At 43.5% G+C, this 15842-nt stretch overlaps 1 protein-coding gene across 1 annotated transcript in view; it reads left to right on the top strand.

The window, feature by feature from the left end:
* Positions 1 to 15842, top strand: part of MLLT1 (MLLT1 super elongation complex subunit) — a 767946-nt gene that overhangs the window by 434732 nt on the left and 317372 nt on the right. Inside the window, exon 6 of the mRNA XM_044090764.1 lies at positions 7626 to 8180. Coding sequence (XP_043946699.1) covers positions 7626 to 8180 — 555 coding nt within the window. The remainder of the gene's footprint in view (positions 1 to 7625; positions 8181 to 15842) is intronic.

Below are 15842 nucleotides of genomic sequence, written 5' to 3'. Positions count from 1 at the left end.
CCTTGAGCTACCAAGTGTCTCTACAAGCTCAATTCCTGCCAGGAAAACTAAATACACTGGCAGATGGACTAAGAAACCTCATGGACCCACATGAGTGGAAACTGGAACCAAGGATTTTCAACATGTTGACAAGCAAATGGGGGAGCCCAGATAAAGGCTTGTTTGCCTCCCCCCAGAACCATCAGTTGGACAAATTTTGCACAAGGATTCCCCACAAACTAGCTTGGAAAGTGGATGCTCTATCACTCAGCTGGAAAAACCTATCAGTTTATGCCTTTCCTCCTCTGCCTCTGCTCTCCAAGGTACTACTAAAGATCAAACAGGACAAGCCAAGGATGATTTTAATTGCACCAGACTGGCCATGCCAGCACTGGTACCCCCTCCTGCGCAGTGTGTCACGCTTGGCCCCATGGCACCTGCCCCAGACTCCTTCCCTGTTGTCTCAGCAGGAGAACCAGATTCTGTACCCTCAGCTGCAAACCCTGAACCTAGCAGCTTGGCTAATTACCTAATCTCTCCTTTACCACCCCTCAGTAAATCAGTGATGGATATCATTTTAGAGGCTAGGAGGCCTAGTACTAGAAAATTTTATGCTGCAAAATGGAAAAGATTTTGTACTTGGAACCAATCTCAAGGGATGAGCGCATCAGTGCTCAATTTACCTCAGATTCTACAATATTTGACTGAGATGCTTCATAAGGGCTTGTCCTTTTCCTAAAATTCATGCCTCAGCCATTTCAGTTTATTATAGCACAGAGCCTCCCCTCTTCTCCCACCCACTGCTCAAGCAGTTCCTCAGAAGTTTAAGGCCACCGAGGAGAGCTCCAACTCCAGCCTGGGACCTTAACTTTGTCTTGGAGAAACTCACTCTACCTCCTTTCGAGCCAGCTGCTACTGCACATTAAAAATTCCTTTCCTGGAAAACAGCTTTCCTTTTAGCAATCATTTCTGCAAGAAGGGTATCTGAATTACAGGCCCTTATGGCAATGGAGCCTTTCATCATCTTTCATGCGGACAGGGTGTCCCTCAGAACCAGTTCCTCCTTCATGCCCAAGGTGGTATCCAGTGTGGCTCTTAATCAGTCCATTCATTTCCCTACCTTCTTTCCTAACCCACAGAACAAAGGGGAACGGATACTGCACTCCTTAGATGTGCACAGACAACTTAGATTCTGCTTGGACAGGACTGAACCTCAAAGGAAATCTGAACAGCTGCTGGTGGCATTTGCTGCAGGGACAGAGGGGAAAAGCTATTTCAAAGCAAACCATTTCAAAATGGATAGGCCACTGCATTCATTTCTGCTATAAGCACCATAGAAAACCGATCCCACAGGGCATCAGACCCCATTCAACCAGGGCTGCATCTACCTCTACAGCCTTTCTCAGGGGCGTCCCTACAAGGGACATCCTAGAAGCTGCTACCTGGAGTTCTGTGCATACTTTCACCAAGCATTATCATTTGCCAATTTTCTCTAAATCCAGAGCTTGTTTTGCCACTGCAGTCTTGCAGGGCCTTATAGCTGGTCCTAATTCTATTTAAATTCCTCCTCCCAACCTTAGCTTTGGGAATCTACCCAAGTGTAATGACTTGCAAAAGTGAAACATGAAGAACATAGTACAGTTGTGTACACTTATCATAAATGTAGATGTTCGAGTGTATTCACTGTTGCAGTCCTGGTTATCATCCATCCACAGCCCCCTTTCTTCATTTGGCTATACCTCTACTCTCACTATGCTCAAAAAGCTTTTTGGTGTATTTGTTTTCTTGTTGGAGGTATATCTTGTATTATAGATTTAATTGCTTCCCATTAGGGGGGCACCTGACATCTGGGGCAAGAAAAACTGATGTAATGGCGTTGGCTGCACGTTTTATACCCCTGATGACCTAACGACATGGAAGAAGGGACAGCAACCGACGCAGGACCCAAGACTTTGTTAATCAGGCCGACTGAGGGCTACTGCAAGCAGATAACCCAAATGTAATGACTGCAACAGTGAATACACTCGGAACATCTACATTTATGGTAAGTGTGCACAACTGTACTTTCTGTGTCACACTGAAGAAAGCTTTTTGAGTTGAAACCAGCCTGTTTTCACTCAACAGTATAAGACTTGAATTTATCATCATGTCTGAGTACTTGACTTTTTCAGTTTGGATTTTGCTTGAATTCTTGTCATTTACCCAACCTGTATCTTACTCTTGTACCATTCCAGAGAAGCGATCTTCCTTCTGGACAGGTTGACCCATTGTCTTCTGATGCATCACAACTGGCTTTTCAGTCCGTAAGTTGCCAGGCAGATATTATGCAGAGGAAGCAAGCCAGTATGTAAGCCTTTACATGTCCATTCCACACCAGATGTCTGAACTTCTCTATGATCTCTCCTCCAAGTGGTTGAATAAGGGAAGCCATGGCCCACCCACAGTCTCCTTTCCCATGTCTTATAATGATGAAGTTCATTCAAAAAGCTAGACTACACAATGTCAGTATGATGCTTAGGTTCCCTTTCAGCCCATGCGGATGTGATTCATACTTTGTCTCATTTCCTTTGTTAATTTGCCATTTAGCTCCTTCCCAACAAGGTTTTGTTGTCTTGTCCAGTCAGAGAAGAGGCATCCTACTTGTGCTGTTATGTTAAGTGCATGGTTTCTGCATTTCCAGTAAATATGAAGTGCTATGAATATTCAAACAGAATAGTCTCTATAATTTCTTCTTTTAAGAGACATTCCATTCAGGAGATCATTACAAAGAATTGAAAAGGAGTATTACAGCTGGGCTGTGAACCACGGGCTGAATATCCAAGGTACTACAGTAGTCTGTGTACCACGGGCTGAATATTCAAATATACTACAGTGGGCTGTGAACCATGGGCTGAATATCCAAGGTACTACAGTGGACTGTGAACCACAGGCTGAATATCCAAGGTACTACAGTGGGCTGTGAACCACGGGCTGAATATCCAAGGTACTACAGTGGTCTGTGTACCACGGGCTGAATATTCAAAAAATACTACAGTGGGCTGTGAACCACGGGCTGAATATCCAAGGTACTACAGTGGACTGTGAACTACGGGCTGAATATCCAAGTTACTACAGTGGGCTGTGAACCACGGGCTGAATACCCAAGGTACTACAGTGGTCTTGTGTACCACGGGCTGAATATTCAAATATACTACAGTGGGCTGTGAGCCACGGGCTGAATATCCAAGGTACTACAGTGGGCTGTGAACCACGGGCTGAATATCCAAGGTACTACAGTGGGCTGTGAACCACTGGCTGAATATCCAAGGTACTACAGTGGGCTGTGAATCACTGGCTGAATATCCAAGGTACTACAGTGTTTGTCAGAGATTTTTGATATAGATATCAATTATCTCACTGAGATGCAGCTGGCAAGTCTCCAACTTTTATGTCTGCGACAAATCCAAGTTCTTAGCTTTCCTGAAGATTTTTATTGAGGAGTGCCTTTATTCTCAATCCCCTCCATCGTGGGAGCCCCACTTCCTCCTTGGGATAGTTATTCATGCTGGAGTGGATAATCCCCCTTTTGAACCAGCAGATTCCACCAGTTTGTTTTTTTCCTGGATGAGCTTATTTTTAGTAGCTATTACTTCTGCTGAAAGGATTTCAGAGTTTCAGGGCATTTCTGTAGCACACCCCCTTACTTGATGTTCCAAAAGGAAAAGGTTCACCTGTGGCTGATTTACCCGTGTCTATATTACATAATCGAACTTTTAAAAGTTCGAACGTCATACGGTTGACACCGTATGATCAAACTTTTAAAAGTTCGAAAATGTAATTAAGAAAAATAAACCAAAGAAAGAAACTACCTGAACGGTTTAAGCAGGGGGCAAGCCCCCCTGCACACCCCACGTGGAGGACTGCGCCCACCACACCCCCCGCTCTTTAAATATACCAACTCCGAGATCGCACTACAGTGCAGAAAAGGGAAATCTTCCCATTCCGCACTGTACAGAGATCTCCGTTGAAACATTCAAACTTTTAAAAGTTCAATCATATGGTGTCGACCATATGACATTCGAACTTTTAAGAGTTCGACAACGTGATATAGACCCGTTTTACTCTTTGTGCTTAATACATCTTTGGAAGCCAGTTTGAAGTATGTCGATTTGCCCATTTCTTTCACAGTTTACCTACATGTTAATGCCGTCTTCCTTCATTTCATGGAATGTCCATAGGAAACTGCTGTACTTGCACTAGTAGGACCCATTCCCTGTGGAAGGATAACTATATATTTGTTTCCTTTACTAATTACTCATGAAATAGTCCCTCTCTGGTAGCTAGTTAATAGTTCAGTTTCCTCTTTTATAGTGTGCAAAATCCATATAGGCAGCAATGAACGTGCATTTCACTAGGCTTGTTCATCTTGTATAGCCTTCTTCACCTTGGATGACCTCTGTGTTGCTGGTCCTTGGTCCTTACTGCAAGTTGAACAGAAATTTCTAGGTCCTTTTCTTTGTTTGGAGTCACAGTTGTCTGGGGTATGTTCCTGTACACTTGTCACCCTGGAGGACTAGTTAGGAACTCTTGTCTTAAGTACATTTTCTGTTTCAGACACTGTATGTTCGATTTTCTAATATATCTCCATTATGATAGGTACCCATAACTTTCTTTTTATGCATTTTCAAATGATTCGTACATGCAGATGTAACCATACTAATGTTAAGTGGAGTTATAATTGCAAGAGTTACAACTGTGCTAACAGGGTGGGCTGTCTTGTTAGGTAGCCAGTAAATGTTTGAAAGAGAAGATAACAGTGGCATCAGGGGGCTCAATGAAAATTCACTGGGTACCAGCATATGTATGTATATAAAGCAGTAGTTTTAGTCTTACTACTAAATTTCTGACAGAATGGCTACTTCAGCAGCTGTAACAATTTTTTACAGACATGTACAGCAGAGTTTATTTCTGCCAATGGAGCAGTAAGAGGCAGGGTTGAACAAGAGGTGAAGAGCTTAGATAGATGCATGTAAGATGGTAGTGGTTAGTCTCAACAGGTCTGGGATTCAGTTGGGGGCTGGACAGAATGTCCTTTAAAACCGGTACTGATTATTTGAGTGAGTGAGTTGGTGGCACAAACCAATGATGTGCAAGACAACCTTTTATGTCTCTAATGCATGTTTTCAGTTACTGAAACTTTAGTGCCAAGAATTTACTGAAACAGTTTGCAGCACTGCAAAACAATCAGAAACCAGGACTTGGAAAATGAAAACTGTGAAGTGATTGGAAAATCTGGAATCTCTTAAATTGTGTTGCAGTACAGCTAAGCATTCTGTGTGTTAGTATTTTGTATGACTCTGTGTCAGTTTTTGGTTGTAGATGAACAGTTGGACTTGACACTGCTGCCAGCTGTAAATATAAGTACGCTCTAAAGCAGGTAGTAACGTTATAGAAATTACTAGAGATAATGTCAACTCACTGTGTAGTTAAAATTTACATATAGTTTTTGTATTTAATTTCTAGTGTGACTTGACGATTGCTAACTGGTTGGGTGTTTTATGCTGCTAAAAGTAACAGGCTGGAAAAGAAAGTCAACAGAAAATGTTTCTTTGGCACTTGGTGTTGCCATTGTCTTTTGTAGTACTTTGGTGCCAGAAAGTAGGGAATGCATATGCTATTTTGATGATTGAGTGCATCCTCAGCAAACAGGAATTGGGGGGGGGGTTGTCAAATTTAATTGCTCTTCTGTGATTTAAATGCTGCTGCCAACTGGCTTCCTCTACACAATTAGAAGTTCAGTGTGTCCTTCATACCAGACCCGTCTGGGGGGGTCCTATGGTTCAGATTTGTAATAGTGTAGGTCTTTTAAACATATTGATTAGTAGCAGATAGCAGTCAGGGTGGTGAGCCACCCTGAGCCTCATTCGTACTTTTGTGGTGGCCAGTTAGTTTTCATTTGTGTTCTGTATTACTGGGGCTTAAAGCAGTAAAGACATCCATTGGGAAATGTTGCTGTGAAAGTGTCTTGTGCTTAGGAATTAAATCTGCTACTATTAAAATTAATGCTGTAGTCCTCCGTTTCCAAGCCCATGCCTTGACCTTATGACTGTGGAGCTAGTGAACATACAGGAAGAGCTGGTTCTGTGGCACCAAGGGATAAAATCCTAAATGGGAACCATATCATGTTGGATAGATCAGCAACCAGGGTCAGGTGATGCCAGCTCACCCCTTGTGGGAGGGAGAGATGGTATTGCAGTCTTCTTTAAGGGTTACATCCACAGAAGGCAGGATATTCTGTCAGTGGAGCTTTAGAGCCAGAGCTGAGCACCATCCAAACAGCAGATATGTACTGTAGCAGGCATTGAGAGTTGGTTATCGGCAAGCATGCTAATGGGTGCTTGTTCAGTTCAGATCTGATCCTGGGAGACATTGGCCATAGCAAGTATGGAAAAAAAACATGAGTGGCTACCGCACTGACTGTTGTCCATGAGGAACAAGTGGGAAGGTCAGGTTAACAAGAAGGCTGATGGTGTATAGGCAGCTGGAGGGAAAAGAGTGGAAGAAATTTTTTACCCATGGTGCTTTGCTTTGAGTGACAGTGGTATTTCTGCAGGGAAAGGTTCATCAGGAGGAACCCATCTGCTGGCTTTAGCACTTCATTGAATTTTCAAATATAGCAGTCTTGATTTCAAGACCTATTTGAGGAGCCATTTCAGGGCTGCTACACAGACCAAGAAGAGTAACTTTTCATTACTAGTTTATTAACTGTGTTGAGATCCATTGTAGATTTTGTTAAGAAGGAGTTCACTTCAGGTTCATAGCTTAATCGGAAGATATTACAGAGTACAACACCACCATATCTTATTCCTTGTAACTGATGGAAAAGTCCCACTAGAATGAACTTAAAAGTGTAATATTTGGATCCCATCAGCAGCAGCTGTGTATGTGATCTGTCAGGTTCAGGAACTGATTTATCTTGACAGTGGGAGAGACAGGGGTGCATGTTGGGGAAGGGAGACTGATTCATCTGACTTCAGGAGGACTGTTTTCTTGACTGTGTAGCTATAGTTGGAGGATTTTTGCAGGTGATCTTGGGCACACAAGCTGTGTGGAGGGTGTGAATGCATATATGCTCACATAATTGCTTTATCTAAATGAAGTACCACAGTGGTAAAATAGATGGGAGGACCCAAACTTATCACAGTGACATTTTAATGGAGCTACACATACTTTCTGTTGAAACTGAGCACTGTGTAAGGATGCCAGTGTAATATAAAAGGGACCCATACTTGTATGCCATTATTAGAGTAGGAAGTGGATTTGGTGCATTGGAGTTGCGCTATGTGAAATAAAGGCTGACCTACATGGAAGATTGACAGTTAAACAGAAAATAGCATTTCTTCACATGGGACATATGTTTTATGCTTCAGACATATATATTTTTTTGTGTTGGTATGTATACTGAAAAAAGCAGTGTTAATTAGATAAAAATTGGTAGATATCTCATGGTAGAAATGTAAAGTAATATAAACAGAGTTGCTCTTGCTGGAATTCTATTTTTTCTTTTGTTAATAACTTTGTGAATTTATGTACGAATTCTAATTGTTTTTCATTAATACTGCGAATTTACACCTGGAAGTCAGTAATGTTCTTTTTCTTGACTGTAGGATGCGAGTAAAGAGAGCAGTAAGATATCCAAACCTCATAAAGTAACCAAGGAACACAGAGATAGGCCGCGGAAAGACTCTGAGAGCAAAAGTTCTTCCAAAGATGTAGAGAGAGAACAGAGCAAGTTGCCAAAGGAGTCTTCCCGAAAACCAACAGAAAGCAAGCCTTCCAGAGAAGAGAAGGTACCTCCCAAAGCAGCTTTCAAAGAGCCAAAATTGACTTTAAAAGAGCCGAAAACTGAGCCTGTGTCACCAAAGAGTGTCCCACAGTCAGAGTCGAAGCCTTCAAGCAAACGACCGCCCAGTGCAGAATCACCAAAGCCTGTTATTAAAAAACTGAAGAAAAGTAGCTCCAAGCCAGTAAAAAACTTTCCAGGGACTTCACCTCGAACTTCATCATCTTCCTCTTACTCTGAGAAACAAAAAATCAAAGCAAAAGTTGTAGTAAAAACAGAAAAGGAGAAAGTCAAACCTGAGAGTGAGGTGAAGGATATCAAGAAGCCTGTAGTTCCCGAAGAGTCTAATTCTGAAGATGAGGCTTCAGTGAAATCTGAGGTGAGTCCTAGTAAGCGGTTATTTTTGCACCCCCTCAATGTTACCAGTATCAAGACTTTATGCTCCAAGTTTTCTCTGTCTAACTTTTTCTTTAACAATTATCATGTAGAAAGGGAGTGTGTCTTTAAAATCACTGCAGTTCGATCATAGTTTATTAAAACCTCTGAATGTTTCTGTGTATTTATATGTATATTTTGGCCTACATTAACCCCACCACCGGTAAAGTCTTTATTTCCGTATTGACTCCTTCATTTCCTTCTTTCATGTAGCATCCTAAAACACTCTGGAAGAGGAAGTTAAGAGCCTGGGGTTTTGTATTTTTATATTGATAGGGGGTGTCAGGAGATTATTAACTATATATCTAACACCATTAGATGAAAAGTGCAGTTAAATGTGTACTGCGCTGAGACGGTGTGGGTGTACCCTCATCTGGTGGGCTTGCACTCCACACAAATCCCTGCTGCAGAAGCTACACTTCCAGGCCTTCTGAGAGACTTCAACAGTTCCCTATCTCCAACCCCTACCCCACAGTTTGCATTGTCCACTATCTCGCATTTCTGTGAGGCTGGCTCCATAACCCCAGCATGTAGGTCAATTCAGGTCATTTCCAGAGTAATTAGCACCAAAAATTCCATGCCACGGAGATGACCCTGTTAAAATGTTTTAACTGCATTTTGAAACTTGTTTGCACATGAGTCCATCTTTGTGAAGCTAACCGAACAGAAAACCACTCACTGTAACAGAGATCAGCATAAGGTAGAATATGCGCATGAGGGCCTAGGTAGTAAGTCTGTGGCTTTAGAGATTGTTGCTGTGTCAGATACTGACAGGAGAGTGGCTCAAAAGAACAGTAAGACTTAACAAAACAATGTACCCCTGAGAGTTGTTAGGCTGATTGTCTGTCTGGACATATTTTATAATGCTGTGGATCAGCAGTAGTAACTAAATTGGCCATTGCTGTGACATTAACTAGGCTGGAGGCATTGTTTGAAAATTCAGCTGTGCCAGCTTTCCTCCTTTTTGTTTGGATGATGATGGTAGTAAAGGAGATGTGATAATACCTATTCAAGTAACAGTATTTAATGACACATCCCAAACTATGTGGTGCGTAAACCTCAGTAGTCATGATTAGTGTGTGGTGCATGAACAAGGTCACTTGTTACATCTGGTATTCATAATCAGCAGGAATAGAAGTTAAGGATAGCTGTAACCACAATATCTGTATAGTGCCCTGTAGTGTAACAGGTGTGTACACAGTGCGACGTCTCTATGGTTAATGACAAAACTGAATAGCTGTGCTGTCAAAATGCATGCACCCCCCCCCCCCCCCCAAGGCATACAAACCAAAGACAGTGCCTGCACATCAAGACAATCATTTGTTATACATGACTTGGGCCATGACTCTAAAATGACGCTGTACTCTGCACGTACCCAGAAGTGATTCAAAACAGAAAGTACAAATTTGGCCATTGTGACAGTTCAGGGGTACAGCGTATTTTGCAGTGGTTCACTTGTTTGTGTGGATCTTCATCCACCTTTTGCTCCAGGGAGTTTAATATATCAGCCACTAGAGGACTCAACCCTAGTTGAGCTCCTTGCTTTCCCCATATTCCTTAGAGTTGAAAGGATCATCTGGGTTCAGTTGTTGGAGTGTTGTATGCATGCAGTTCAGTATGCATTTGTGTGAGTGAATGGCAACCTACCCACTTCTTCAATATATGTTTGATGAATTTAACTTGAAATCGATTAGCTGCTTAACTTAGGGCACTTCAGTTTTGAACCATGATCCAACCTTGTCATTGAAATAAGAAGTGCCGCCTTGCTGTTTTGCAGTAGATGTGGCGGCTTTAGTGTGGTAGAATGGCTTAGTCAGTCTTTCAGTGTAAATGTGGTGTCGTATTATGCACACTTCTGTCATTTGTGGCAGACAGGACATGTACATAATTGATGATAGTGTGTTGGAAGAGATGTTTATTACTTTTTGCATGATTCAGTCTTGGCAGAAAGAACGATTTGTAGAACTTACTGCTTCATTAACCAGGACTGCAGCCTAGGACTATTTTGTATAACGGCATAATGACAGGTAGAGCCTTTTGTAGGGGATTTCAGTTTGGTTGTGAATGTTTTTCAGCTGTACCTATAACAAGTTCTAATCAATTTCAAACTTTATTATTTCAATGATTCTTGTAAAGTGTAGTGTTGCCTACTATACCTGCTGCTTAAGAATGTTGTGCTGAGCAGGTCTTCATATTTCTAGGAAGACTGGGGAGAGATCTTCATCTTCCACTTGGTAGTGTGCAGTTAGCCCACCGTAAACATTCTACTTTACTTTTCTGTGTAGCACACATCAGCTACTTTATTTGTATATGTGCATACTTCATACGTGGACTCTTCCAAGTTCAAAGTAGGGAAAGTTAATGTTCATTTGTCTAGGGGTCTGCTTATAAATCATGCGGGGCTCTGCTATGCGGTTTACAAATGCACCAACCCTTCACAGCTGTGGGCAGTGTGTGAATCCTGTCCCAAGAAATTACTGAGATAGCCAATCAAAAGCATAATCTGGCTTATGAATTCGTTACTGACTACTGACAAGGCATGTAGCTTTCTAGACTGGACATGTAATGCATGGGGGGAGGATAGCAAAGGAGTGCAACACATTACAAACAGGATTCTCAAGTTCTAAGTTAGGGAGGTTCCCTTCATTTCCCCTTGAAATCTGTTTGACCCTAGTTTTGCCATATTGGCCTTGTTTCCTTTAGAAGTCAGCTGCCATCTTAAAAGTGTCTCTAGAATTTATTTTTTTTTCCAAAACGTCTTTATTAAATTATTATTTAAGACGTATGCATGCATACATTAAACATAGATTAATAAAAAATTACATGCTTTTCATTTACGTACATTATGTATAACATATAAGTACTCTGTATAACCGCTCTCATTTAGTCCACAATTACATAAATTAGTCATCTCATACGTTCCCTTAAACCTCACTCCTCCTCCTGAACATTATTTTACATGTATTTTTCCACAGTTTTCATTTATTTCTGTGGAATTTGCTCTTTCCATTTTCTAAAGATCCCATTTCCAGTTCTTTAATTTCTTATGATATTCAATACTTTAGATACAGTTGATGTTAAGTTGTCAATCTCGCCTTCATTCTTGCTTGATGGTTGCTTTAGCTCGAGAACTCCTTTTACCAGCTCGAGGCAGCCCCATATCCCATGATGCAAGGTCTACCAGCTCCTGGTAAGTTGTTCACATTTGTGATTTTTCAAGCCCCTTTTTACTCTAAAACTAATTTTTGATAGTTTAAGTTTATTTTTCCCTTTCTGACAGAAATTCCTGTCTCTTTTAATTTTTGTTAGTCAATTTTCCCTATCCCATCCCCTGTTAGGGTGTGTGTGTTGGTTTTATAGAATACCTCTTGGTATTTTGTTTAATTTAATTTTTGACTGGTGTGTCTGTGTGTTGTGTTTTTCGCACCATGTCAAAGGAGAGGTGTCAGAAGATGTCTCTGACAGACGGTCACACTTCTTGCCTGTATTGTCTGGGCCCTCTTCACCTGCAGGACTCCTGTGCTATTTGTCACTCCTTCAGCCAGAGAGTCCTGCAGGAGAAAGTTGATTCTCCACCAAAATCAACAAAACCTGCCAAGGCCCAGGCTTTCCACTTTGATGTTGGCTCTGATCGGTTCCGACACCCATGTCGACAGGATCTATGGCTCATTCCAAGAAGAGGTCGAGGTCTCCTTCCTTGGAGCCGATACTTCACCTCTTCTATCGAACGGAGCCATCGGAGCCGATCTTCAAGGTCATCCAGGTTGTCAGATCATGACCTAGAGAGAGTGGTCAGTAGATTACTCAAGTCACAGGTACTGGCCCAAATGTTACACAGTCCGTCTCAGCAGACGACTGTTGATCCACACCCAGTTCCTCCTTCAACTCTACCCCAGAGCTTGGAGTTGGAGTCTTCGGCATGGTTACTGCTACGGCTGGAGGACGGATACCCCTTCTGTTCCTTCAGCCTCTACTCTTATCTCCTCTTCCTTAGAGGGATTCGTGGTCGGGCTTCCATGGTCTCCTCACATCTGCCTCGGAGACTTCCCTTCGGTGGTCCCTGGAGTTCCTAGCTCTACCTGCCTGGGAGGTGATGAAGAGTGTACTGGCCACTGGTATCAGTCAGCAGTCTGTTCCGTAGCTCCTCCCTCTATAGTACCTGTTGACATCTCTGCCACTTCTCTTGCTACAGGACCCAGAGATCCTCCGCCTCAGGTTTCCCCATTGGGAATTCCCCTCTTCCGAGGATTCTCCTGATGTTTCGGGAGATCCTCCTAGGAAGAGGACTTGTAAGAGGAAGCATGTGTCACGGATACTGACTTTGATGAGTCAGAGGTCTGAGGATGTCTCCTTCTCAGACATCCTAGAACTTCTGAAACAGAGGGGAAACTGGCCCACCAACAATCCCTCTGAGGATGAGTCAGTATACCTAGAGGCGTTTGGATCTCGGCCCTCCACCTCCTGGTTATGCAGGTTATTGCGGCAGCTCCTGACTCTGTAGAGCCAGTCCCTAGGAGGCCTTCTAAATTTATCACTGCCCCTAGTGACAAACAATTCCTTACCAAGGGTGTCTGATGCCATGGTGGTGGCTGGCCACCAAAAGGAACTTGCAGATCCTTCCCCGCCCATCCTCCTAATAAGGACTCTAGGACCATGGATAGTAGTGGTAAGCGGATGTTTTCCTCAGCGACCTCACCAGACTCCAAAGAGATATCCTGAAGGAGCTGGGAGAAGTAGTTCAGGATCCTACAGCTGCAGGGGCTCAAGAAAAGAACCCTTAATTCCATTGCTAACTCCTCCATGCGGCTAATATCTTATGCTGCGGATGGAGGCTGCACAGGTGTGGCTCTTAGACGCCAAGCCTGGATGCGGCTATGTGATTTTCCTTCACAAATTCTCCCTTTGATGGGTCAGCTTTGTTTGGCCCTCAGGTGAAGGAAACCTTGACCAGGTGTGAGCAGGACGGCAAGACTCTTTCTGCTGTTGGAGTCCGTTTTTCCACCCCTTCTAGGCCTTATCCCAAAGGACAGAAGGGTGGGAAGATGTAATCCCAAGGAGTCACGTAGAGGCAGAGGGGTAACAACAACAGACGCCTAGAGGCAGAGGGGTCCAAGAACCAGGGAAACAGGGAGCCTCTCTGATAAGCCCTTTCAGCATCCCTGAGGTGTTCTGTCCCTCCTTGGAGGCAGTCGGGAAGATTATCACTGTACCCAGAAGCCTGGCATTCCCTCACTCAAGACAGATGGGTACAGTCGATCATATCCAAGGGTTACATAATTCCTTTCGAGGAAAGTCCCTTCCCTCAAGTTCCCTTCCAGATGTACCACCGTCTAAGGGACATTGCAGAGTTAGAAAAAAACTACTGCAAAAGAGCCATTCAGCCAGTTACAATAGACCATTCAGAGCCCGAATCTACTCAAGGTTCTTTTGGTCCCCAAAAGACGGGAGACTGGAGACCAATATTGATTTCAGCAGACTCAACAAGTCTGTCAGGAAGACAAGATTCGAATGGTCACTCTTCAGTCAATTCTGCCCTTCTTACAGAAGGACAACTGGATGTGCTCAATAGATCTTCAGGACGCTATCACATCAAAATTCACAGACGCCCAGGAGATTTCTCCGCTGGCTGGGGTCCAGTCACTTCCAGTTCAGAGCCCTGCCCTTTGGTCTCACTACAGCCCCAGAGTGTTCACCAAATGCATGGCAGTGGTCACGGCTCACCTGAGACGCCAAGGATTCCAGGTGCACTGGCTCCTGTCAGCCACCACCAGCCATCAGCTTATACAAGCCAGGGATTACACAATAGACCTTTGTTCTCATTTAGGCATCTCAATCAACTTGAAAAGTCATCCTTATCGCCTGCCAGTCTATTACCTTCATAGGCGCAAACTTAGACACTGTTCGGATCTCAGCTACCCTTACAGAACAAAGAGTTTCAGACACTCAGACTCATGTCAGGATCATTCTGGCCAGCAAGAAAGTACAGGCCAGAATGTTTCGAAGGGTATGAGGTCTCATGGCTGCGGCCATTACTCTTCTTCCCTGGCTCGATTCAACATGCGGCGCCTACAGTGGAAGCTGATGACAGAGTGGTCATAGCAGCAAGTCCCAATGCGTCACCAGATTCTGGTGACACAGACATGCAAACAGCATCTTGCTTGGTGGATCACATCGCCTCAGGTTCACCAAGGCAGGTGCTTTGTACCCCCCGATAGCCACTGTCACCACGGATGCCTCCCTGATCGGGTGGGGTATCAGGGCAGGATGGTTCATGGGTACCATCTGCACATAAATGTCCTGGAGATGAGAGCAGTGCTTTAAGCCCTCAACGACTTTCTTCCGGGACAATTGCAGTCCACACAGACAACATGTCTGTAGTTTGGTATATCAACAAACAGGGCGGAACCAAGTCCTACCCCTTGTGTCGAGAAGCCAGACTTTGGCAATGGGCGATCTCCTCTCATCGGTTTCTGGTAGCAACGCATATCCCTGGGAAAACCAACATTATAGCGGACAGATTGAGCAGAGCTATCCTCATGCCTCACAAGTGGTCTCTCAAGCAATCTATAGCGGAAGAGATTTTTCTGGAATGGGTCGTCCATGTATCTTTTGCTACTCCCCAAAACAGCAAATGTCCAGACTTCTTCAGCCTCTTCCTCTATCAGGCCATCCCCCAGAGACGCCTGACCCAGGATTGGCCCCAGGGACTTCTTTATGCCTTCCTCCATTTCCTCTGATCCCTCAGGTGATCCAGAAAGCTACCGCTTTGAGAGCCAAATTGATTCTCATTGCCCCTTACTGGCCTCGACAAGTTTGGTCCTCCATCATCACCTTTTGGTGCAGCCGTGGCATCTGGACCCAGTGCCAGATCTTCTGATTCACCAATCCGGTCAGCTGCACCGGTCTATCCCTTCTCTCAACCTCACAGCATGGTTGCTCCACTTCCTTCCTTAGCCAGGCTTCCTTTGATCTCTAACCCAGTTAGAGACATCATAGTAGCTTCACTAAAATCCTCTACCAGGAGGATTTATACAAGCAAATGGAAACGTTTCTCTTATTGGGCTAAGGCCCAAAATATTGATCCTTTTACTGCCCCTGTTCAGTCAGTTCTGGACTTCTTAGCAGAGATTTTTCATGCAGGCTCCTCTTCTTCCACAGTCAGAGTTCAATTGGCTGCTATTTCTAATTTTCATGTTGGGATAGCAGATCATAATATTATGTCCCATAGGCTCTGCAGGGCCTTCTTGAAAGGAATTTTCCTACTAAAGCCTCCAATCAGGAATCCTCCCCCTCAGTGGGATCTAAATTTAGTGCTGACATCCTTGATTCTTCCCCTTCGAGCCAGCTGTTTCTTGTTCCTGAAATATCTTTCTTGGAAAACTTTATTCCTAGTGGCTATTACATCTGCCAGGAGGGTGTCTGAACTTCATGCTCTTCTATTTGATTTTTCACAAAGACAGAGTATCTTTGAGAACTAATCCATCCTTTTACCCAAAGTCGCTTCAAAGAACAATCTGAATCAATCCATTGATCTCCTGTATTTTTCCTAACTATTCAGATAGAGCTGAACAAAAGCTACATTATCTTGACGTCCACCGTCAACTTA

This window comes from Protopterus annectens, chromosome 13.part0 (genome assembly GCF_019279795.1).
Source record: "Protopterus annectens isolate FY-2018-M chromosome 13.part0, PAN1.0, whole genome shotgun sequence".
NCBI classification, from domain to species: domain Eukaryota; kingdom Metazoa; phylum Chordata; order Ceratodontiformes; family Protopteridae; genus Protopterus; species Protopterus annectens.
Note: the sequence above shows the minus strand (reverse complement) of the source record. Positions and strands in the feature narration are given on the sequence as shown.